Source organism: Amblyomma mixtum, chromosome 7 (assembly GCF_055824585.1).
Source record: "Amblyomma mixtum isolate Tamu chromosome 7, ASM5582458v1, whole genome shotgun sequence".
Lineage (NCBI taxonomy): Eukaryota > Metazoa > Arthropoda > Arachnida > Ixodida > Ixodidae > Amblyomma > Amblyomma mixtum.
In genome coordinates this window covers 77794991-77819286 of record NC_143018.1, presented here as the reverse complement: position 1 = coordinate 77819286, position 24296 = coordinate 77794991, and the positions used below count along the sequence as shown (strand labels likewise).

The 24296-nt window shown below is 49.9% G+C and overlaps 1 protein-coding gene across 1 annotated transcript in view; it reads right to left on the bottom strand.

The window, feature by feature from the left end:
* Positions 1–1960: 1960 nt before the first annotated feature.
* LOC149336566 (uncharacterized) overlaps positions 1961–24296 on the bottom strand; it is a 64900-nt gene continuing 42564 nt past the window's right edge. The window contains exons 8-10 of the mRNA XM_089554174.1: positions 16282–16419; positions 14945–15124; positions 1961–2155 (exon numbers count right to left, since the gene is read on the bottom strand). Coding sequence (XP_089410300.1) covers positions 1961–2155; positions 14945–15124; positions 16282–16419 — 513 coding nt within the window. The remainder of the gene's footprint in view (positions 2156–14944; positions 15125–16281; positions 16420–24296) is intronic.

Sequence of the window (24296 nt, the reverse complement as noted above, 5' to 3'; positions counted from 1 at the left end):
TACAAAGACAATAAAAGATATTTTCTGTTAAGAGCCAAATGTAGTCTGCTCCGCAAAGCCGCCAAGCATGTTTGACGACGGGAGAGAATTTTTTAATTTGGAAGTGCCCCAAATGGCGTGACTAATAAGTTTGATGGTAGGCTAAGCATGTACATTCATTTCGTAAGTAAACTATGCTTGATAATCAACTGTTTTTATTCCCAGGCCACGCTAGGAAGTTGAAAAGAAAAACATATCCCTTGTAAACTCGAAATATGCTGTCACAAAGCACTGAAGAAGTAGAGGCGGTGAAGGGATATCATCTGCTATTATCATGATGCTGCGCGCGAGATATGAGGGTTTGGTTTATGGATGTTTAACGTTCCAAAGCGACTCAGGCTATGAGCGACGCCGTAGTGAAAGGCTCTGGAAATTTCGACCACCTGGGGTTCTTTAACGTGCACTGACATCGCACAGTACACGGGCCTCTAGAATTTTGCCTTCATCGAAATTCGACTGCCGCGGCCGGTACCGAACCCGCGTCTTTCGAGACAGCAGCCGAGCGCCATAACCACTGAGCCACCACGGCGGCCGAGGTATGAGGGACCCTTATGGAAGGCTCTGAACGAATTACGGCTACTTGGGGAAGTCCACAGGCAATATTACTTTTCGGCGCCACCAAAATCCGGCCGCAAAGCCAGAATGCTAACCCGCCACCTTGGCAACAGCAACCATACGACAAAGCCATTGAGCCGCCGTGGTTAACCAAATAATGTCAGTGAGTATTAAGCCTGGAAGTTACAGGCAGGGGAGGAAGGTTTTTTATGCGAATTGGCGCCCACAGAACAACAGGTTTGCTAGGGCAATACGTCGACACTCGTGTGGAAGTTAGAGTGGTCATAATGACTTCGTGTTTCGATGATATTTCTTTTCGATCATGCATCCCCGATACACCAGTGGTGCGGGTGTATTCTGCCTTTTTAGTCAACCTACAATTTGTTCATCACAGAAACGTGCACCACTGAGAAGAGTCTGCACCATTGTACATTCACTAAATGTGAGTAGTAGGTGTCCCTCGCGAAGAGGCTGTGACTAGTTTCTGTCGAGTACAAAATCAGCGGCACTTTAACGTACCTCGTCACTCCTAACGTAACATAACAAGGACAAAATTCTCAGTCCGCAGGTCAATGAGCAAGCGTTCATTCATGACACAAAACCAGAGTGCTAATAGGACGTCGTTTTACAGCAGAGGAAAGTGCACACACCGTTACCGTCGCAAAAAATTCTAGACTTGCTCGATTTGCAATGTTCACTTCGGTCCACATCCCTGCTTAGCAACTACAACAACAACAAAAAAAAACTGCAGTGAACACTTAATAAGGATATGACGTGATAGAGTTAATGCGTTAATGCCCATACATGCAGAATTGGTCAATCTCTACTTTACATCCATAGACCTCTGGGAGCCCTGATGCCGCTCCTGGCGCAGTGGTGCAGCGGTTAAGAGATACGCCACTGCCCTGCGATGGAAGGTGCTGCCAGCGGTGGGGCCTGTAAGACCTAGGCTGTTCTTCGCGAGCAACCTCTAGCGCCCAATCATTGAACAGCCCTCTGCCTCGGCGGGCAGTTTGCTCATAATCCTGTGGGCAGATTGTGATGACGCCACAAGCATCACGTGCAACTGGGTGACCCACCTGACCCCGAGGTTGCCCTCCTCCAGGCATTTTAAGCGCACAGCCAACGACGCCAGCGCTAACGCCGACGGCGGCTTATGTGCTACACGGGGTCCTTAAAGCTATCGCGTCAAAAATGGAAGTTTCTCTTGCGCTCCGGCACCAACCGGTGCCGTGCATTTGCGTTATGCTTGGCAGTCCAGTGAAGTCGGACGCCGACATCACGTCATGTGTTAACCGGCAGCGTAAAAGCAGCGCTCAAGCTCTCGGGCATGCTTTAGAGTGAGTAGTGCATAAGGCTGGAAGAACTAAAGAATGCGCTTACATGCTTCATCGTAGTTGTACAGCGTCTCACCGATACCCCGATGTCTTCCAGAGTTGTAGCCTGGGTAGAAGGACAGCAGGTAAGAGTAGACCCGACGAACTAGTCTTGGCCCGTTATTCCTGCTCAGCAAGGCTTCACGTATCTCGAACCACTGCTGCCGCATGTCGCTGACCCGGAACTGCAGAGACGGCAAGCCACGTAATGAAAACTGTGTTTAATGAAGCTCTCGGCCTCCTCTATCTTTAGCCTAGTGTTTTAGAGCCCGATTCCTTATTATGTAAGTAAAAAAGAAACGTAAATAAAGCTCGCCTGCGCGTGATATCTGTAGTGCCAAATAATGTTTGCTTCGTTTCTTTCTATTTAGTAATAGCCTTCTGTCATGTTGGATGTCATCAGTGCAGGAGGCGCAGGCCTAGTTTAACAGGATTTAAAGGAAGTCGCGCTTAGCTGGCTTAGATTTCTCGGCACGAAGGCTTTGTTGCGGTACCGCATCGCACGAATTGATGTGATACAACACTGTTTTGCAGGCATTGCAATTCAGCCGATATAAATACATCGTAAGCTAATGCTTGCGGACACCTCATTCTTAAGCGCTAAGCTTCTGTTCAACCACATAGAGTAAAAATGCGTTGGTTCTATTTTTCCGCTCCAGGCGCAACTGTTTCTTTGCTACGCCTAGCGAGTGTCGGGCAACGGTAGAGTGAGAAGGCCCTTACCAGTTGCGGAGTTTTTTTTTTAAAGGCAAAGCTTTCAACAACATGGAACCACAACGTCAATGACAATCAACTGTGGCATATAACGTACACATCCGAGGGGTTGCGCATCTAAGAGTAAAAAGAAATGAGAGATGATAGTTTGGATTGATGCCAAGGATAAGTAGGGTATTCTTATCTACCTTCTCTTTCTTTGTGCTAGCGGCCTGCAGACAGGAGCACCAACAGTACCACTACGACCACCACCGTCACTTGGACCTTCACTAAGCCACTACCATCACTCGAGCCCTGTCACTATCACTTATCACTGAGTGTCCTTAATATTGCCACGCGCCTAACGCGCCGCGCGGCCTCCGCGCTGAATCGAAGACGACGACGAAGCGGCGGTGGCCTCTCGCGGCGCGCTTGTTCTGTTTGGTGTCGTGGAAGCTGACTCTATAATTAAAAGAAGGCTCCCAGTCTTGGGTTCTTACCGACACCTACCTTCGCGGCTCCTCTGGTCGTGACACTGGTGGAGGTGCGACCGATGCTCCCTACTCCTGAGGACGACTCGCCGCGCCCGCCTCTTGTGACCACCCCCGTCCATCGTGCCAGCCGGAGGATCCGAGGCCTGTCCCCCGAGGCCCTCCCTGTTGTCAGCGCGCCTTCAACTACCATTCCACTCATGGCGACGCCACTGCCCGCCCTGCCTACGACCGTCCCTGCAGCCAGCCCCACCTATCTCACCCTTCAGACTCCACGCACGCCTAAGCCCTTTCACGGTGACCTGTTTGAAGATGCCGAAGACTGGTTGGCTCACTACGAACGGGTCGCGACCTTTAACTGCTGGGACGACGCCACAAAGCTGCGTAACGTGTACTTCAGCCTTGAAGACTCCGCACGAACGTGGTTCGAAAACCATGAGACTACTTTCTCTACGTGGCCGGACTTTCGACGTCAGCTCCTGAGTACGTACGCCAACAGCGACCGCCGGGAGAGCGCAGAGCATGCACTGTCCTCTCGAATTCAGCTTCCCAATGAGGGTGTTGCCATGTACGTCGAGGATGTGACGCGTCTTTGCCATCGCGCCGATCCAGCCATGCTTGAAGAAAAAAAGCTGCGGCACCTGATGCGCGGTGTAAAAGAACAGCTCTTTTCCGGCCTCGTGCGGAACCCGCCCAACACCGTCGCGGAGTTTCTGGCCGACGCCGTGCACATGGAGAAATTGCTGCAGCAGAGATCCCATCAGTACGACCGGCAACTGCGTCAAACTCCGACTCTATCAACGTTGGACCGGTTCGACCATGAACCCAGGCCGAATCCGGACTCCCTTCGCGAACTCATCCGTTCCGTGGTCCGCGAGGAGCTGCAGCACCTTCAAGCCACCTTTGCCCCTCGCGTCGATTCCGTCACCAGCGTCGTCCGCGAGGAAGTCCGGCAGGCACTCAGGGCACAAGACGCTGCAGCTGTGCCGGCGCCGCAACCGACCCCATACGATCCCGCGCCGTACCCGACTCCTGTCCAGCCAGTCACGTACGCGGACGTCGTGCGCCGCGCGGCCCCACCTCCTGGGCCTTCGCCTTACACCGCACCATTGGTCGCGGTGCACTCTGCCCAGCCGACTCCTTACTGGGCGGATCGGCGCCAGGCACCTCGGAAGACTGACCTATGGCGGACTCCGGATCAACGCCCGCTCTGTTACCACTGTGGTGAGGCCGGCCATCTCTACCGGCGGTGCCCCTATCGCGAAATGGGACTACGCGGTTTTTCCATCGACAGCCCCCGTCCACGCCCTGGAGAGGGCCCTCAAGACATCGCTGAGTATGTCACCCGCCAGCGTAGTTCACCGTCTCCCCCGCGCCGCGAGTCGCGATCGCCCTCTCCACGCCGGTCTTCGCCCTCTGGGTCCCGTTTCGCCCCAGGACAACGTGGTTCCTCGAGCCCTCGTCGGGAAAACTAGCTCCGGCGGCCTTTGGAGGCGAGGCCGCCGAACGCCGTTCCGACGCAAAGCTTCCACCGCCGCAGCAACTGAATCGCCCCGACGTCGCACGCCGCATCGCTGCACAGTTTTCCCCGACGCGCCTTTCGTCTCGCCGCGATGCCGCAACCCCGATCGCCGACCCGCTTCCGCCGCCGCACCGAACCAATCGCCCCGACGCCGAACGCCGCATCGCCGAAGAGTTTTCCCCAACGCACCACTTGAATCGCTCCGACAGCGCAACCCCAGTCGCCGACCAGGTTCCGCCGCCGCACCGACTGAGTCCTCCACAACAGCCATCGACGGGCCGTGCTGAAGGCAGGGTCTCCTTGGATATCCCCGTTCTCGTCGACACAAAGGAGGTCAGTGCGTTGGTCGATACGGGCGCAGATTACTCTATCCTTAGCGGACGGCTTGCGACGGCCCTGAAAAAAGTGACGACACCCTGGGACGGCCCCGACATACGCACGGCAGGCGGACATCTTGTCGCACCACTCGGCATGTGTGCGGCCCGGGTTACGGTTCGAGGCTGCACATTCGTTGCCACTTTTCTCGTTCTCCGCGAATGTTCTCGCGATGTCATCCTTGGCATCGACTTTCTTCGCGAGCAGGGTGCTATCATAGACCTGCCGAACCGCTTGGTGACGTTTTCTACCGCAATGGCCACAGAAGAACCTGCGCACCAGGGTTCTCGGTCCGCCCTGCGAGTCGCCGACGATAACGTTACGGTGCCACCACGTGCCAGCATTCTCGCTAGAGTTACCTGCGACGAGCCACATAGGGGACTCCGGGTTGTCGAGCCTAATGTCTCCCTCGTACTCACTAAGGGGGTTGCGGTGGCACGGGGCCTTGGATCCCTTCATGACGGTTGTACAGAGGTCCTTGTCACCAACTTCTGCAATGAGCATCGACATCTGTTCCGTGGCACAGCCATCGCTTACGTCGACCATGTTCAGGAAGTGGCCGAATGCTTTGCTTGTGCGGAGGACACACCTGGAGCTGACGCCGAAGCGGTCACCAACGTAGACATAAATCCAGGCCTTCCACCGACGGAAAAGAGGCAACTCCAGGACCTCTTGCGGGAGTTTGGTGCGTGTTTCACGTCGTCGTCTAAAGTGCGCCAAACGTCGATAGTTAAACACCGCATTATCACGCATGAAGGAGCCCGACCCATCCATCAGCAGCCCTATCGTGTGTCCCCTCGTGAGCGAGATGCTATTCAAACACAGGTCGAAGAGATGCTCACAGACGGCGTCATCCAACCGTCAAGCAGTCCGTGGTCGTCTCCTGTCGTCCTCGTGAAAAAGAAAGACGGGACACTACGGTTCTGCGTCGACTACAGGAAGCTGAACAGTGTGACCAAGAAAGATGTGTACCCGCTCCCGCGTATCGACGACTCCCTCGACCGATTTCGTCAAGCCAAGTACTTCTCTTCGGTCGACCTCAGAAGTGGTTATTGGGAGATAGAAGTTGATGAGAGGGACCGCGAGAAAACCGCCTTCATCACACCGGACGGGCTGTATGAATTTCGTGTCCTCCCATTCGGGCTCTGCTGTGCTCCTGCCACGTTCCAAAGAATGATGGACACCGTTCTCACCGGTTTGAAGTGGCAGACCTGTCTTGTTTATCTTGATGATGTCATCATTTTTTCCGCAACGTTCACGGAACATCTGCACCGCCTCAGGACTGTCCTCGAAGCCGTTCGATCCGCCAACCTCTCCCTCAAACCAGAAAAATGCCACTTTGGGTTCACCGAATTGAAGTTCCTCGGGCACGTCATTAGTGCTGACGGAATCCGCGCTGACCCAGAGAAGCTTGCTGCCGTTGCTGCCTTTCCGGTTCCCGCCCACAAAAAAGCAGTCCGACGCTTCCTGGGCCTGTGCTCCTACTATCGCCGCTTCATTAGAAACTTCGCCCAGCTCGCCAGCCCTCTGACACTCCTAACCCGTGATGACACGTCATTTTCCTGGGGCAACGAACAGCGGACTGCCTTCGACGAGTTACGACGCCGACTCCAATCGCCGCCCATCCTGGCACATTTCGACGAAGATGCTGACACGGAGGTGCACACGGATGCGAGCAACGTCGGTCTTGGCGCTGTTCTAGTACAGCGGCAAAATGGCGTCGACAAAGTAATTGCCTACGCCAGCCGCGCACTGTCGCGCGCTGAGTTGAACTACTCTACTACGGAAAAAGAATGTTTGGCGGTAGTCTGGGCCGCCTCTAAGTTCCGCCCATACCTGTATGGTAAACCGTTTCGTATCGTCACCGACCACCACTCGCTGTGCTGGTTGAAAAATTTAAAGGACCCTTGCGGCCGCCTAGCACGTTGGGCATTACGCCTGCAGGAATTCGATTTCACCGTCACCTACAAGTCAGGCAGGAAGCACACCGACGCTGACAGCTTGTCACGCGCTCCCGTCGAACCTCCTCCAGAAGGCACCACCGATGATGATAGCTTTCTTGGAGCGGTCAGCACGTCTGAGCTCGTTTCCAGACAGCGTGCCGACGCCGAGCTGGGTCTCCTCATCGAACATCTCGAAGGCGGGCGCCCTGCAATACCACGATACCTAGCTCGTGGACTATCATCGTTCTGCCTGCGGAGAGGGGTGCTTTATAAAAAGAACTCTACTTCAAGTCCGACAACTTACCTGCTCGTCATACCGTCCGATCTCCGGGATGAAGTCCTCCTTGCCTGCCATGATGAACCGACTTCCGGCCACCTTGGAGTTACACGCACCTTATCCCGAATCCGGAAGAAATATTACTGGCCCAACCTAACTTCAAGTGTCAAGCATTATGTCCGGACATGCCGGCAATGCCAGCGGCGGAAAAAACCCGCGCTCAAGCCTCCTGGACTGCTTCAGTGCATCGAGCCACCACAAATACCATTCGACAAAGTCGGCATGGACCTTCTGGGGCCATTTCCTCTCTCGTCGTCCGGCCACAAGTGGATCGTAGTCGCCACAGACTACTTGACCCGCTACGCTGAAACAAAGGCCCTTGCTCGAGGTACTGCCGCCGAAGTTGCCCACTTCTTTATGCACGACATCGTGCTTAGACACGGCGCCCCATCGGCCATCATTACTGACCGAGGCAAGGCGTTTACAGCCCGACTTCTACGAGACGTCTTAACGCTTAGCCATACTGCGCATCGACCAACAACAGCGTATCATCCCCAAACCAATGGTCTAACGGAACGGCTCAACAAAACATTGGCGGACATGATCTCGATGTACGTCGACGTTGAACACAAAACCTGGGATGAGGTCTTGCCGTACGTTACCTTCGCATATAATACCGCGACGCAGGAAACCACCCAGTTCACCCCGTTCCGTCTCGTGTATGGCAGAGAGGTCCGCATGATGCTAGACGCCATGCTGCCGTATGGCGACGCAGAGCTCCCCCCTGAAGCAGGCCACTTCGTGGAACAAGCAGAGCAGGCCCGTCAGCTGGCCCGCTTGCACATCAAGGACCAGCAATCCGCCGATGCCCGACACTATAACCTTCGGCACAGGGACGTGCACTACGAGCCCGGCGACCACGTGTGGGTGTGGACACCCGTGCGCCGCAAGGGATTGTGCGAAAAGTTTATAAATAGGTACTTTGGCCCGTACAGAGTCCTGCGCCGCCTGAACAGCGTCAACTACGAAGTTGTACCCCATGGAACTGTGATCGTCGGCCCTCAGCGTCAACGGCCTGAAATTGTGCATGTAGTGCGCTTAAAGCCGTACTTTTCGCGTGACTGAGCGCTGCGTTCACGCTGTGTTTTACCTTTTTCCCCTTACCCCACGTGTGACCTTGACTCTCGCCGCATTTCATTCAGCGCACGTTGTATAGTTCACCTCACCCCTATTCTTCTTGTTTTTGCTCCTCCTCCTCTCACTGTACATACCCCATTCCACATCGAGACGATGTTTTCTTTCGCGGAAGGGAATAATGCCACGCGCCTAACGCGCCGCGCGGCCTCCGCGCTGAATCGAAGACGACGACGAAGCGGCGGTGGCCTCTCGCGGCGCGCTTGTTCTGTTTGGTGTCGTGGAAGCTGACTCTATAATTAAAAGAAGGCTCCCAGTCTTGGGTTCTTACCGACGCCTACCTTCGCGGCTCCTCTGGTCGTGACAATATGTTGCTATTGCCGGTGTTTCTTTACAGCCGATGCGCAATTGTAATTGATGCTTGTTTTCTAGGCGGTGTTATATCAGGCGGAACTTCCCCTAAATGCAACATTTCGCGGCTGGAAAGTGGAGGCTTCAAACATATGCCTACGCGAACGTCGACGCCTGACAGTTTTTCCCATAATGGCTGTCCTAATGATTTTGGTTTAAGAAGACCACGCAAACAAAAAAATGTACAGGCCATCACACGGTGTGATGCGACAGATCTGTGCTATCAGTATCGCTTGTGCGCTTCACTTTTACATTGATCGCCTACCGTTTGTGTCTCTGAATTTGATGTCGCCGTTGCCTTTTAGTTGCTCTGCCTCGCGGTCGTGTGGATAGTGGAAGATTCTGGAGCGTGAAGGTACGCAGTGTGGGTGGGGCTAGGTGGGAGTTTACTAGAGGGCGAGGGAGGGCATGAGGATGCTTTTAGAGGTTACTGGGTGGAAGTTAGATGGGCGCCTACAGGAGCGAGATGCTCTATTAGTGGTGTGTGCCTGAAGATGAACCTTCATTTGGGTGCCTGAAGGAAGGGGCCGATCGGAAGAAGTCCGATCTACTTCGATCCGATAGGCGCGCTCGAGAGAGGAGACTTCATGCAAACAGATCAAGGATTTTAGTACGGAAGCAGTGCTATAATTAGGCACAGCCTTGAGTGGCTATGCAGTGGAAGTTACGAGTGAACGCCGCTATCTCAAATGTCTTCTGATCATGAATGCTTGCGAACAGCGTGATTGTGGAAGCCGGCGTCTCGTGCTCGTAGGTTCCACTGCGCAGCTGCATACGGCTGACCCAACCGTATTTCCAACCGTATCTGGTGTACAGGGTTCTTTTTACATTATACACATCTTCACTGTGATAGTGTCTGAAGAGGGGGGGGGGGGGGGAGAGGCGACGAAGTCACCCTGCTTGATGCGTCATGCATTGGACGGGACCCAGCATAAAACGTCTATATTATCAAGGAGTTCATTTCTAAAATAATCCCATCATCGGCTGACCAGCAGTTACTTCGATATAGCTTCAATTTTCGTGAGCGATGTAAACAAATCTATAAATTCATAACTTCTACAGTACGTATTCTGGTTTGCAAACCCCTCTCACCGGAAGACGAAAGAATGCGAAAAATTGCTTTTTGTCAAAACGAAGAGATGAAAACAGTAAACTGAGCAAAGGCGACCCAGATCACTTATTTCCAATCCTAATGGCAAGACTACAGGCAAAGCATTCAAGGCAGTGATAATCCCAGCAGCCCGTAAGGCTCTGACTGCGCTGACCCGTTTAGGTCTCTTCACTGTAGATATGCTAATTCCTAAAATCGCCATCAACTCCAGCATCTAATTCATGCTCCATCAATATATGTGGATTTGACTGTTCGCGACCAAAGAAAGACGCCCTGCGTCCCAAATACAACTATCCTTGCAGAGTATCCCAATGAAACTGTGTGCTAATCCTTAAAGAGACTTGAATCACATCTTTGCCTTTTCAGGTTTGCGAGCTAGAAGAAATCTTGTCCGTACACGGATGGACATCACATGAGGGACTGAAAAATCCCCCATTTGGGAGTGTGATTGCGTAAGGAATGTCTGTCTAGTGCCGGGATTGCTTCCAGTGACAATCACGCTGGCGCGCGCTCGAAACCCATTTGTTTACCCAGTTTTGTGTGGTGTGCTCCCAAAACGCTGCTTTCAGCTTCGCTTTTATTGAACTTTAGCAAGGTGTGTTGCTGGACGAGTTGGTTGTAGTACATCTTGTGAAAAACAGCGTTTGCAGACAGAGGACCAGAACGAAAAGGACCTCGGTCTGGTCCTTTGTCTGCAGGCGCTTATTTTTCACACAGCGCAGTTGTGTGTCCTTCTCATTCTGGTCCTTTGTCTGCAAGCGCTGTTTTTCACAAGGTCGCTTTTATTGACGTCATTTTTAGGTGGCTGCAGGTTTACTGGGAAGACTTACATAGTCGATGCACGTAAGAGGGTCCCTCAAAAAATACGCGTGAAGTCGTCAACAGTTCACTGTGGTCCCGCCAACTGCGCAAGGCATTGGTTTCTAAACCATGACCGACAGCATCGGAGCACTAGGCTTGGACTTAGGAAGACTAGTTCTGTAAGCCACTAGAGGGCACCTCGGAACGTAGGCAGTCTATTCTGGGAGAGGGCGACTGAAGTCGCTTTCGCCCCGATAGTAACTTTAGCCGCAATGTTAAAGGGATACTGAGGCGGTTTTCGAATCAGCTAACCTTCTAGGGTTTTGAAGTAGTGTCATTGCTGATCACGTCTGTGAAATTATTTTTTCGATTTTGACTAAAACAGTGGCGCAATCACCAATTAAAGATGCGATGTTTAAATTTCCCGCGCCCCGCGCGAGCGCAGGAGAGGGGAAGAGCGGAGAGGGAAACCTCGTCCATGTCGGCCAGCGTGACGTCATGTTGAGGAGCCGGGGATGCTTCGGCGCACCCGAGCGCGCTTTCAGCGCGCGTTGTTTCTCGTGCTGCATGCGTTGTTCCTCGTACTGCGTGCGTTGTGACGTACAAAGCGTGTCAGCCGACCTTGAGAATCAGATTCAACTCTGCGTTCGTGTCCACGAACAACTACGGCCGCGACTGTGTCGTCTTCCACTGTTTTCCGCAAGATCACAAGCTCGCAGCGCAACCGCTCGCTGCTGTGACGAAGAATTCAAGCCGTCTAAAGCAAGCTTACTCTGCTCGAAACACTTTCGTAAGAGCGGCTACAGGCAGAGCTTGTCCTAGTGTGATCTCTGGAGATTTCTGTCGAAAAGGCGCGGCTGAACCATGACACAGTTCCATTGATTTCCTCGCGCATAAGAGGCGTGTCACCATTTCGAAGAAGCGCCTCTTTTAAAAGTATAAACATGCTCACTTAGCCCCTGAAGAAACCTTATAGAGGCTTAAGCATGTGTCGCTCTCCTCAGCTTAGCTGCGGTCAGACCGCCTGAGACGTGCTCAGCAAGGCTCGGTTAGTGATTTTATACTCAGTTCGACGTGTCCAAGCAAGCAAGCAAGCAAGCAAGCAAGCAAGCAAGCAAGCAAGCAAGCAAGCAAGCAAGCAAGCAAGCAAGCAAGCAAGCAAGCAAGCAAGCAAGCAAGCAAGCAAGCAAGCAAGCAAGCAAGCAAGCAAGCAAGCAAGCAAGCAAGCAAGCAAGCAAGCAAGCAAGCAAGCAAGCAAGCAAGCAAGCAAGCAAGCAAGCAAGCAAGCAAGCAAGCAAGCAAGCAAGCAAGCAAGCAAGCAAGCAAGCAAGCAAGCAAGCAAGCAAGCAAGCAAGCAAGCAAGCAAGCAAGCAAGCAAGCAAGCAAGCAAGCAAGCAAGCAAGCAAGCAAGCAAGCAAGCAAGCAAGCAAGCAAGCAAGCAAGCAAGCAAGCAAGCAAGCAAGCAAGCAAGCAAGCAAGCAAGCAAGCAAGCAAGCAAGCAAGCAAGCAAGCAAGCAAGCAAGCAAGCAAGCAAGCAAGCAAGCAAGCAAGCAAGCAAGCAAGCAAGCAAGCAAGCAAGCAAGCAAGCAAGCAAGCAAGCAAGCAAGCAAGCAAGCAAGCAAGCAAGCAAGCAAGCAAGCAAGCAAGCAAGCAAGCAAGCAAGCAAGCAAGCAAGCAAGCAAGCAAGCAAGCAAGCAAGCAAGCAAGCAAGCAAGCAAGCAAGCAAGCAAGCAAGCAAGCAAGCAAGCAAGCAAGCAAGCAAGCAAGCAAGCAAGCAAGCAAGCAAGCAAGCAAGCAAGCAAGCAAGCAAGCAAGCAAGCAAGCAAGCAAGCAAGCAAGCAAGCAAGCAAGCAAGCAAGCAAGCAAGCAAGCAAGCAAGCAAGCAAGCAAGCAAGCAAGCAAGCAAGCAAGCAAGCAAGCAAGCAAGCAAGCAAGCAAGCAAGCAAGCAAGCAAGCAAGCAAGCAAGCAAGCAAGCAAGCAAGCAAGCAAGCAAGCAAGCAAGCAAGCAAGCAAGCAAGCAAGCAAGCAAGCAAGCAAGCAAGCAAGCAAGCAAGCAAGCAAGCAAGCAAGCAAGCAAGCAAGCAAGCAAGCAAGCAAGCAAGCAAGCAAGCAAGCAAGCAAGCAAGCAAGCAAGCAAGCAAGCAAGCAAGCAAGCAAGCAAGCAAGCAAGCAAGCAAGCAAGCAAGCAAGCAAGCAAGCAAGCAAGCAAGCAAGCAAGCAAGCAAGCAAGCAAGCAAGCAAGCAAGCAAGCAAGCAAGCAAGCAAGCAAGCAAGCAAGCAAGCAAGCAAGCAAGCAAGCAAGCAAGCAAGCAAGCAAGCAAGCAAGCAAGCAAGCAAGCAAGCAAGCAAGCAAGCAAGCAAGCAAGCAAGCAAGCAAGCAAGCAAGCAAGCAAGCAAGCAAGCAAGCAAGCAAGCAAGCAAGCAAGCAAGCAAGCAAGCAAGCAAGCAAGCAAGCAAGCAAGCAAGCAAGCAAGCAAGCAAGCAAGCAAGCAAGCAAGCAAGCAAGCAAGCAAGCAAGCAAGCAAGCAAGCAAGCAAGCAAGCAAGCAAGCAAGCAAGCAAGCAAGCAAGCAAGCAAGCAAGCAAGCAAGCAAGCAAGCAAGCAAGCAAGCAAGCAAGCAAGCAAGCAAGCAAGCAAGCAAGCAAGCAAGCAAGCAAGCAAGCAAGCAAGCAAGCAAGCAAGCAAGCAAGCAAGCAAGCAAGCAAGCAAGCAAGCAAGCAAGCAAGCAAGCAAGCAAGCAAGCAAGCAAGCAAGCAAGCAAGCAAGCAAGCAAGCAAGCAAGCAAGCAAGCAAGCAAGCAAGCAAGCAAGCAAGCAAGCAAGCAAGCAAGCAAGCAAGCAAGCAAGCAAGCAAGCAAGCAAGCAAGCAAGCAAGCAAGCAAGCAAGCAAGCAAGCAAGCAAGCAAGCAAGCAAGCAAGCAAGCAAGCAAGCAAGCAAGCAAGCAAGCAAGCAAGCAAGCAAGCAAGCAAGCAAGCAAGCAAGCAAGCAAGCAAGCAAGCAAGCAAGCAAGCAAGCAAGCAAGCAAGCAAGCAAGCAAGCAAGCAAGCAAGCAAGCAAGCAAGCAAGCAAGCAGAGCAAAGCACAATAAAGCAAAGCAAGCAAGCATCGAAACTCTTCATATGCGGCATCTCGTTTAATCCTAGCTAAGCAATTAAAATGAAAGCGTTCGGCGTTGATTTCGGATGCAAATTTATGAGAGAAATGAATGCCAACCGAGTTTTTGCAAAAAAACACCGCAACCTTACTCGGTTTCTTCATCAAGTTGTGGCAGCGGGCGAGTTGCAGCTAGCTTGGTTTTTAAACACACATATAGTTGGCAACTACTTCATTGAACCTAAACTGCAAATCTAGGAAGGGCGAATGTTTCCGAGGCAGCGATTAATATTTTCTGGCATCTGCTGAACGCGCCAGGAGTGAAGCGTATTTGTGCGCGTATTTGGCTTGGTTTCCAGCGCACCATGATTGCGTCACTATCTTGTGGTCACATGCCTCGCAGTGCTTGGCCACTGCGCTTCGCTAATTTTGACACCAACTTTGTGCTCCTTCATCGTTTCCTTGAAATACTTTCTTGCCCCAACCTGCAACGCAGGGTACTGAGAACAGGATTTTTTTGTAGACAGTGCTTTGGGCCTTTTCTTTAGGATGACGCTCTTCCGGGCGAGCCAGGAGGCGTCCGGTGGTGGTAATTGACTTGAGTATTGTTCGCACCCCTTCCTTTCCGAGAATACGAGCCGAGGTTGTGCTGGCACCTTTTACGCATGGTCTGCATCGCGTCTTTGACGCTGGCGTATGCTTGTGCTAGGCATAGAATATTTTCCTTGTGTCTTTTTTGGTTTCAGGCGATACGTGGAATGAGCAAACTGTAGTATCCTTTTCTTCGGTGGTCAGTAAAAAAAAATACTCGCCGTATTCGCTTTTACAACGACACGGAAAGCTGCGATCTGCCCTCAACGCAGCGTCGGATCCGCATCGGCAGCTTCTCCATCCTCAAAGTGACGTCACGACCTCTCTTGACCAATCACGGGCGGCGGCGCGCCGCCCGGCGTGCCCCGCGGCACAGGCCGCATATTTCGGATAAAAAAGGCAATTCGCGCTTGTTTTTGCCTTATTTGGATGCCATATTCCAGTATACAGCATGAAAAACTATAGGATGCCGCTGCCAGCCCGATTTTCAGAAAAAGTGCTTCAGTCTCCCTTTAACCTGGATGTACCCACCTGCATGGCCCGTTTTCCTCCGATGAAGGCAGTATCGGAGAGCTTGAAGTGAAACACGGCGGGGACGCCCAGGTCAAGTGCCAGGCGCACCGACATGTCCACAGCGTTGACCGTCCGGGAAGCCGCCAAGTTGAGCGGGTCCAGGTTCAGCCATACCATCCACGACTTCAGCACGGCAAACTGTGCACAATTAAAGAACGCGTCTGGAGTCGGTAAAAGAGCACGTAGCCTTCATACGAAAACTGTCAGACTAATTTCTGCCAACCGAGGAAGAATATTAGCAATAGTGACGCCGCTATTCATGGTATCCCATGCCCGTTCACTATTATGAGAGCACTCCGTTCTGAGCCCACATGAAGAAAGCAAACTTCCGTCACTCCATCGAATGGGGCACATGTCTGAGGAATGTACACTTGCCCTTTAACGGGAAAACCTTCACTTCTTCATTGAAGAAAGCGCCTCAAAAACAGGTTCTGAGACGCGGCCTGACATTACAAGTGAAGGATTTCTTTACCGTCCCTGTACGTTCTCTAAGCCCTACATCTAGGCGGCCCAAATATGGCGGAGCCTCAAAATGGAGTCAACTAATTAACCCCATAGCTCGCAAATAAAACAAAGCGCCCGGCTTGATTTCGTGCCGCCTGTTGTTTTACTTTCTGTACTTGTCTTGGTCTATTGATGGTTCACTATAGAGCACAGTGATTATTATTTTGTCCTGTGCTGGATGCGTGACCTGCCCACCGTGTCTCTCCGACATTGTTCAAAACAGGGTTAACGCGGTTTTATACGTAATGTGCCCAACCAACTCGGGTGTCGCGGCTTGCGTATAGCCTCCTTGTCCGTTTCCTGGGCGCAATTAGGCAACGCCATATTCTCTAGAATACCTCACAATAGATTTCGCTCCAAAAACTGCCTTGCTATGCAGGTAACGGACAGCGCATGATCAGGTAGTGATTTACAGCTGGAGACAGTCATTGATGGTAGCTTTTGAAAAAAGGGGTTGTGGAACTGTTTTGCTGTCGATTCAAATATATTTGTCAGTGCAAGGAGCTGAACCACGTTCCTGGCAACTTATATTATTGTGCATATGTTGGCTGTCCCTGATAAAATCAAGTGCATTGAGCTGATTCACGACCGCGGCTCGGTATTGTGAAGTTTAGGTGAGGTAGGAGGAATTCATGTTCACCCCGAGGAAAATGTTTTCCACGTTAAAATCACTGCAGTTATTTTGTCAACGATGAAGTGGATTCTACTAACGAGAAGTGGCTTCTACTGTCCTTCATATAATTGGCAGTGTGCTATCCATGACAGAAAGCGCGCCTTTTCTGCTCACTTACCTCAGAGTCTTCAGAATTGGCGAATGTGATGCAGCCCTGGAAGATGCCTGCGGCTTTCTGCCAAGCGCTCTGACCCGTGGCAGGCACCCTTGTAGCCTTGAGGGCCGAGATGGTTACAGCGCGTAAGGCGTTCTCAGCCTGCATATTTGTACAGGACCTTTATGAAGCTTAGGACTCTGTTAACGTTTATTTAAACCACGGTTAGGTGGCCAATAGTTGACTGATGCACAGCAGGTGTTAAGCTTCTAGTTGGAATAGGCTGTAGCATAGATCAGGCACTTACTCAGCTTATGAAAGTTATTCTGCAGAGTTTCAGGTTCAGCTTCCGAATGCAATGGTATTTTTGCGAGGTCATCTAAATGGACCTGATGCACCACTGGTCATGCAGAAGGAGGCGGATGCTGCACCACTGCAAGCTACATGACTATTCCAGCAAGTACTCCATGCGGTACTAAACTGCAATCAGAGTTACTTCATCACTCTAGCCGCATAAACACGAAGGAACATCCACTTATGTGCAGCAGACTGCACCTGGAGTTATAACTTAGAGTTTCTGCATTTGCATCATCCACTCATTTGAAGGGTGGAAGAGCAAACGAGTAAAATTCACATTTTCTCCCAATGAAAATTTCGGGATTTTTAAGCAAAAAACAAACAAACTCATGAGCAGTACCGGAACAGTATTATTATAAATATTTGCTTTCATTTATATGATCTCACAGTGTCGACTCTTGTTGGAAAGACAGCTCACTTAAGCGGAGATAAAGGAGAGGAGAAAGGAATAAAGAAGATGCTCTGTTAGCATTATGCAGCCAAGTGCCTTGAACGTTGCAGGGACAATACCTGTTCTGCAACGTCACAGCTCCCGCCGTGGAGTCGCCAGTGGTGAATGTTAGCACAAGCGATTAGTATACAGGGCAGACTTCACCCTGTATACCGATCGCCGCTGCTTCGAATGCGTAATTACGCAGATAGAATAGGAAATACACAGGAGAACATCCCGGAACGCGGACTTGCTATGAGCGTCCAGACACGTAGAATAGCCATAGAATACGAAAACCTCTGAGCTTCGAATACGAACAAGCAAACCAACCTGAGTAAACCAAATTTTGTCTTCTGATTTTACTCATTAACGAGATTGAAAAAGTAAATTTCCTGTCATTTTGTTTCAGTCTAGTAACTTAACCTAGGAGGAACACATTTGTCCTTTTTTATAAATAACCCTTAAAGCATACTCATGACCATTCTGTACAGCTCAACCAGCAGCTCCTTTGCCCCTTTTCTTGTCTGTTAATGGCAGTAACAAGCATAACGCGTTACGACTTCGCGGTGCCATCGTACTCACTACGGCACGGTCGTATATTCAAGTGCACATTGAGAATAAAGAAGGCATTAACGCCAAGTAACAATGTCAGAAACATTCCTACCCAACAATTCTCGATAAAACCATTTTGTACGAGAAACCAGTATAAGAACGCATTTTTTTTGTATATTGTAATATTTCACTATAAAGATCAACATATAAGCACATTTGTCGTCGGCAGGCTTGAATTTTCTTAGTAATTACTTTCTTGCTGTCGTCAGAAGCGTTCGCCATTGGTTTTCTACGGCAGCCGTAACTGATTCATGCGAGCGATGGAAACAGATTTTGCTACACATCGCAAGAATGGACCTTCAATATTTTCATAACAATGCCTGAAAATGTTTCAATATTCAGAATATTTTGTCCAAGAATGTTGGAGAGACGGCACCAGACGGCAGGTAAACCAACAGGCACGACAAAATAATGTAGCGGACATTAACACACTAGGTAGAACTACCAAAACGCAGCTTTCCAGGACGATAAAGGTGAACAAATGAGGAACAAAAAATTAGGGAAATACGAGTTACCTCAGAGTAAGGACCCTCTCGGTGAACTTCGTAGTTGCCACATGCGAAGTTATAGAAGTCCTGGCACGGGTGGGCGGCGAAATTGAGCTGCTGCTTTAGATAATGGCTTTGGCGGTGACAATCTGTTGTTGTACAAGGGTTGAGGTTTGTCGGGGCAGACGTCGGAGTTCTCGAGGTCAATTTCGAAACTCTCGGGGCCCTTGGGGTTCTGGTCTTTTCTCGGACGGTTATCGGAGGGGCGGGCATCGGTGGAAGTGGGTCGGCATATTCCCCGTCGTCAGGATACTGGTAATCGTCATAATAGTCCTGGTTGCCGCTACCTTCGGAATCGTCGGGACTTTCGTCATCATCATAGACGCTTTACTGCACGTCAGGTGGTGTCAGCGTCAACTGCGGGGAAGGAAACACACTTTCATCCGTGCTGTATTTCATGACGAGCGTGCGTTTATGGTTAACTTCAAGACCTCATAGCAAAATAATATAACTTTCTCAGCACCTTACAAAAATTCCTTTCCTCGAAAAGCCCTCCAATCCTTTGCAAGTATAAGACTTCAAAAATGACCACTAAGAAAGTGCACCAATTGGCCGCTTAACTTTGAAAAGCGGTGGCGATTAGTAAACCATTCATACTATTAATTATTATTTCTTACTAGCATGGAAGTAAACTAAGCTTGAGAACAAGACCACTTCAAAAGTTGCATTAAAGGAGCTACACAAGTAAGGATCAGCTATATATAAAAGAGAAATGCACCCTTACAAGAAAATAAAACAGATTCCTACTGCCGCAGAGGGGAGGGCATGTATCAGCTGTTCGCCCACGTTCCAAGTCACTAACACAGCTATCTGCATTCCTCAGATTATGGCCGGCGAGCACGGCTGCTTATGCAAGAATGCATTTAACGGCTAGATTTTAAAGTTTTAAACTCCCATCGTCCTCCACGGTTCCATCCACCAACGCTACAAGTCGTCCATAGGTGCCCTAGTGAGGCTCAGAGGAACTTCAGAAATTCTCATGTGTTGTTTTTGTAAGTATTAGTTCAAATATCATCAAGTAAAACAGTACTAATTGCGAACGTGTTTCTTTAAATTACTACCTGCAATAACGACACTGCAGATGGCGCCACTTGTCCGCGAGGTGGCTGGAAATCCGGTATCTCGGGACCAATGAGCGCGTGGGAGAACTGAGTGATCAAAATTCTGTACTCAGCCAACCTGGCGCTCGTGCTTGAACATTCATTTAAGAACATGGCTCCGCACGCATGCATTCCAGCACTGGAATAATCTATACATAGCACGGATTAGACCGCTAATTTTTTTACACGCTAGTGTTCCTCCGATAGCACTGAGGTGTATGTAAGGCGGTATACGTCTACAGTATGATAAACTTGCTGCAACAAAGCGGTCCGAATTTCGAAAAATTTCAAATAATTTGGCTGCACCATGCCGGTCAAAAAGAAGAAAAAACGCCATTTCTCACCATAAGAAAAAAGGGATCACAAAATCTCGCCGACTTTCTTTTTCTGGGATGAGCTGACAGCAATATGAGCACCTGTGTTCCTTCTACCTACCCCTCATTGGTATTACCACTCCCAGGCGAGCGTACACCACATGCCTTTAACGACGCATAACAGTAAGCATCTACCGTACCCCATTTCCTATACTTCATAAGCAGGAAAGAAGGAGCACATTCGATTTCGGCTTCACAAATTCTCAGAGGATGATGGTCTAGATGTCTGATTGGCGCCGCAGGATACTGTCCGGTACTGCCAGGTTTCAAGGGGCGGAGCGACCAACTACTCAACCCCGTGTGCAAAAGAAAGGTGTGAGGACAGGTGACCGCCAATAAAGGCCGCACCTTATTAAGTCGCTGTCCGTAGGCGTGAGGCATAAAAGGTACATGTGGCAGCAGAACAAATCAATCAAACCAGACGTGACCAACGAAACAGCATGACCAGCAGAATATACGGAAATAAAATCAAAGGTTACAGCAGATGTGATGCTGAAATTACAAGGGAAAAGAATACATAAAAAGTACAGAGAGACGTAGAGAAACGGTAATACAAAAGCGATAAATATAAGCACAGGGATGGTGAACATGTAGGAACTTTACGAAGCCGCAATAAATGGAAAGAAAATATGGCTGGTGGTTTATCATTACTAAGCACGAAACATTGTTTGAAAGCACGGTTTTTTTGCACGTGGACACCACCGCCACGCACCTCACAGCGCGATTGAGGTGTCCACTGACCATGGGAGCCAGTTACGCGCCTTTCCTTTTCTCAAAATCAACAAGAGTCGAAACTTTTCGCTGGTTTTGAGAAAAGGAAACCCGCATAGCCGCCCAATTTGTAGGTGGAGGCCACCACCTACTCACAGCGTGGTTGAGGCGTCCACTGACTTGATTGAGCCAGTTACACTCGCTATTCAGGGTCTTCACACGACAGACACCCCTGAAACACGGGGAGTGCGGCTAGAAGTCTTGTAGCGAAAGCTACACTGGCCACGTGCTTGCGATTTCGCTGTGGCGGTGCTCCGAGGAGGCACAGAGACCGATCTTGAGCCGTTGCCTAGCAACCGCCTAGCAACCGCCGCAGCTGGCGGACGCCGCGCGCTCTCCGCGCGCTCTCCGCGCCATCAGACATGACGTCACACCGCGCGCCTCGCCGCGGAGCCGCCGCCGCCGCCGTTTGGTATGACGTCACACCACTTGACTCGCCGTTGCGCTCTCCTCCGCTCGCTTCGCTAGCTGTGTCGCAGACTAACCTGCACTTGCTATCGAGATTAACCAAGGCTAACCAAGCTATGCCTTAGCTTTCGCTACGTATGTCCTGGCATAGCCGAGCAAAGCCACTGCCAATTTTTTTCGCACTATAAGTATCATCTTTGCCAAGCGTAAGCAAGCAGCCTCGCTGGCGTTCGGAGCGTGCTCGTCGCTAAGCGACTGCGTAGATGTGCAGCTTGTTTATGGACGCAATAAATAGCTTGAAGATAATTACTGAGAAAACGCAAGCGGTTTTGTATCATAAGTGAAAGAAAAACATAGATAAGCAAAAAAAAAATTACTAAATTCAACATCTGTAGAAATTACACCTATGACTCTGGGTGTCATTTTTGAAGATGGAATGTCATGAGATGCCGACAGTAGCTGAATTGTAAAAACAACATATCAGAGAGTTAAGTATAGTTTCTCGCCACCGTCATGTGTTCTGATGTTGATTTACAATCGCATTTTCTAGTCAGGAGTTAATTGCTGTGAACTCCCTCCACAGAGAAACACTTTTCGGCTCCACACATGATTTGAATAATCTTGATATAAAGTTTTTATGATTACCTTTTGTCATTTATGAAAATTTGCAATAATGTATTTGTTACCTTTCATCGTCAGATTTGTGATACATTCTTTTCCATGGCGGTTTAAGGTGAACCTGCAGCTAACATAAAGTGGACGCACGGTGTCAGACGCTTACCTCTTCCAGGAACCACATGAGCGCGACCAAGGCACACATCAAGAGTATGGTCAGCAACCCCAAAAGAAAGATGGCTACGGTAGAAACACCAAGGAAGCTGTCCTCTTCGTCTGTTTTGTCAAGTGTGCACAACGACATTTCGTTGATGTCTGGGCGATTAATCTCGTTTTGCATCTGTCGCAAAGCAGAAAAATCTAGCCTTAGTCACATTCAGGGAAATAGAAGTTCAGCATCATGATAAGGTTCGTTCCACAAGAAATAAATTTCGTCACTTTTAAGTACAACACAGATCCGATAATCCAGAAAAATGCATGATATCGAGATTGTAGAGATGGCCACGATGAATTGGTTTGGTTTATGTGGGTTTAACGTCCCAAAGCGACTCAGGCTATGAGAGACGCCGTAGTGAAGGGATCCTGAAATTTCGACCACCTGGGGTTCTTTAACATGCAATGACATCGCAAAGTACACGGCCCTCTTGATTTTCGCCCCCATAGAAATTCGACCGCCGCGGTCGGTATCGAACCCGCATCTTTCGGGTCAGCAGCCGAGCACCATAACCACTAGGCCACCGCGGCGGGTGGCCCCGATGAATTACGGAAGTTGCATCTGTTAACGTGAATTATCCGCTGACAAGGAGAGAATTACCATTCTATCATGCAATACTAGTTGGCGGGGGCTGAAAGCAGCGTCAAAATAGAGCGCAGGTAGTGCTTTTCAGATCTCAGATCGCGAAGTGTCGCTCACTTCGCATGCCGCACACTCGGCCGGAGTGGAGCCGTAGTGCGTAGCCCCTTCAGAAGCCAAAAAAGAAAAATATGGCGCCACCACGTGTTGATAAGTTGGGTGAATTTTGTCGATGTTTACTTATTCTTGTTTGAATAATCATGCGAGCTACATAGGCGTGGTTTTTCTGGTTGAATTCCACCTCAAGAGACCTCAATTAACTACCGTAATTAACACCGTAAGAGACGTCAATTAAAAGACGATTCATTAGCAAAAATAACTAGTCAGTTGCCAAAGTTATATCGCGATACTGAAGGCCGTCAACATGGAAGCCGAGTTCAGTGTTTTAATTTGCTAAACCAGCACTGTGATTCGAAATATCGAGTCAAAAATATTCTTTGTAAGCTCGTTGAGTTGGCTTTACTACAATGGAGTATGGTAGAGAAAGGTTGCGCAGATGGTTCTTGGTAATGACAAAGGGAACAAGGGAGGGGAAAAGCTCAGGGTGTTTGCCGACGTTTCGGCAAGAGGACTTGTATTCGTCTGAGCAAAGCTTTCATCACTGGTGAGGTTTAAATAGGTGTCTTCACACCGAGGAGGAAGGGCCAGTGAGTGGAAGGAGGGTCTGAAGTGGGAATGGTGTTAGGACGGGGAAGATGAATCTTATACAGGCAATCTTGTATCTTGCTTCAGCCATGAGGGGAGGGGGGAATGCAGAACCACATTCCCCCTCCCCCCCCCCCTGCCCCTTATTGCTCATTGTATCACATATTGTATTTACTAGATTCTAAAGATCACTTTTTTTTGCGATAAAACGCGTCTAAAAATGACGTGCGCATTAGAAACGAATACGAAAATGGAACTATGCTAACAACACTGTACTGTCATCCGCATCACAAATATGGCGACTTTGTACTTCTTGTGCGTCAATACAGTAAGAGCTGATTAATTCGAGCCCCGTTATTTCGAAAATCTTGATAGTTCGAACAGCCGACACCCATGCAAATATGTGGCGTTTGGCGCCAGCTTATTCGGACGCTACGCGTCTCGTGCCGTTCAGTTCGAACAACTAAGCGAAGGCAGACCGCGTCCATATACGACTGGCACGGCAAGCGATCGTACAAATAGCCCTACTCAAACGTGAACTGCATACTCTATAGAGTTACCCGAGTACCTCTAACGCGCGCGCGGAACGGAAGGCGTGAAAAAAAACGAAAGGCCTCCGCCTCCGAAGAAAGTCCGACCGCCTAGTTTAGGTTTCGCCTTCCTGAGCTTCGCCCTGCCTTCGGCGACTGATTTATTGATTAATTCTTTGCACATATTGCACTTTTCTTTCCTGACCGTGAAGAACGGATGCGTGTTAAAAGCGAGGGTGCGTTGGAAACGAGTAAATAGTTGTCCAAGAACAAGGCACACTAAGAGTAGTGTGCTTCTTCACCTCTTCATCTGCGACCAGATACGGTGATGCGGGCTCCATCCTCTCTGCTGTTTTTCTTCGTTGCAGTAAGCTTCTGTAATAGACGGAAGATTGTAGACGAATAAAAAATTAGTTCAGCCGAGTAGACGAACGAAAGTAGGCGTTCATTCGTCGATTGGAGGGGGCACTTGGGTTCCGCATTAAAGGTATGTTGTGATATTAAAGAAGAGAATTGCGCTAAAAAGACTCGGACGATAAAGAACATGGACGGGCGCCCGTCCATGTCCTTTCTCGTCCGTGTCTTTTTAGCGCAATTTCCTTCTTTAAGTATATGCAGCCTTTGTCAAAAGTTTAGAGCCCAGGGGGTTTGCTTCTAAGCACTATTGTGGCGCTCCTGTAGCACTAATGAAAGTCCTACGCATCAGAGGGAGCAGGACCAAAAATCTTCTTACCTTCACGAGATTTGGGACGCTGAGGACGCATTACGAACAAAGCAATGTGGCCCAGAAGCAAGC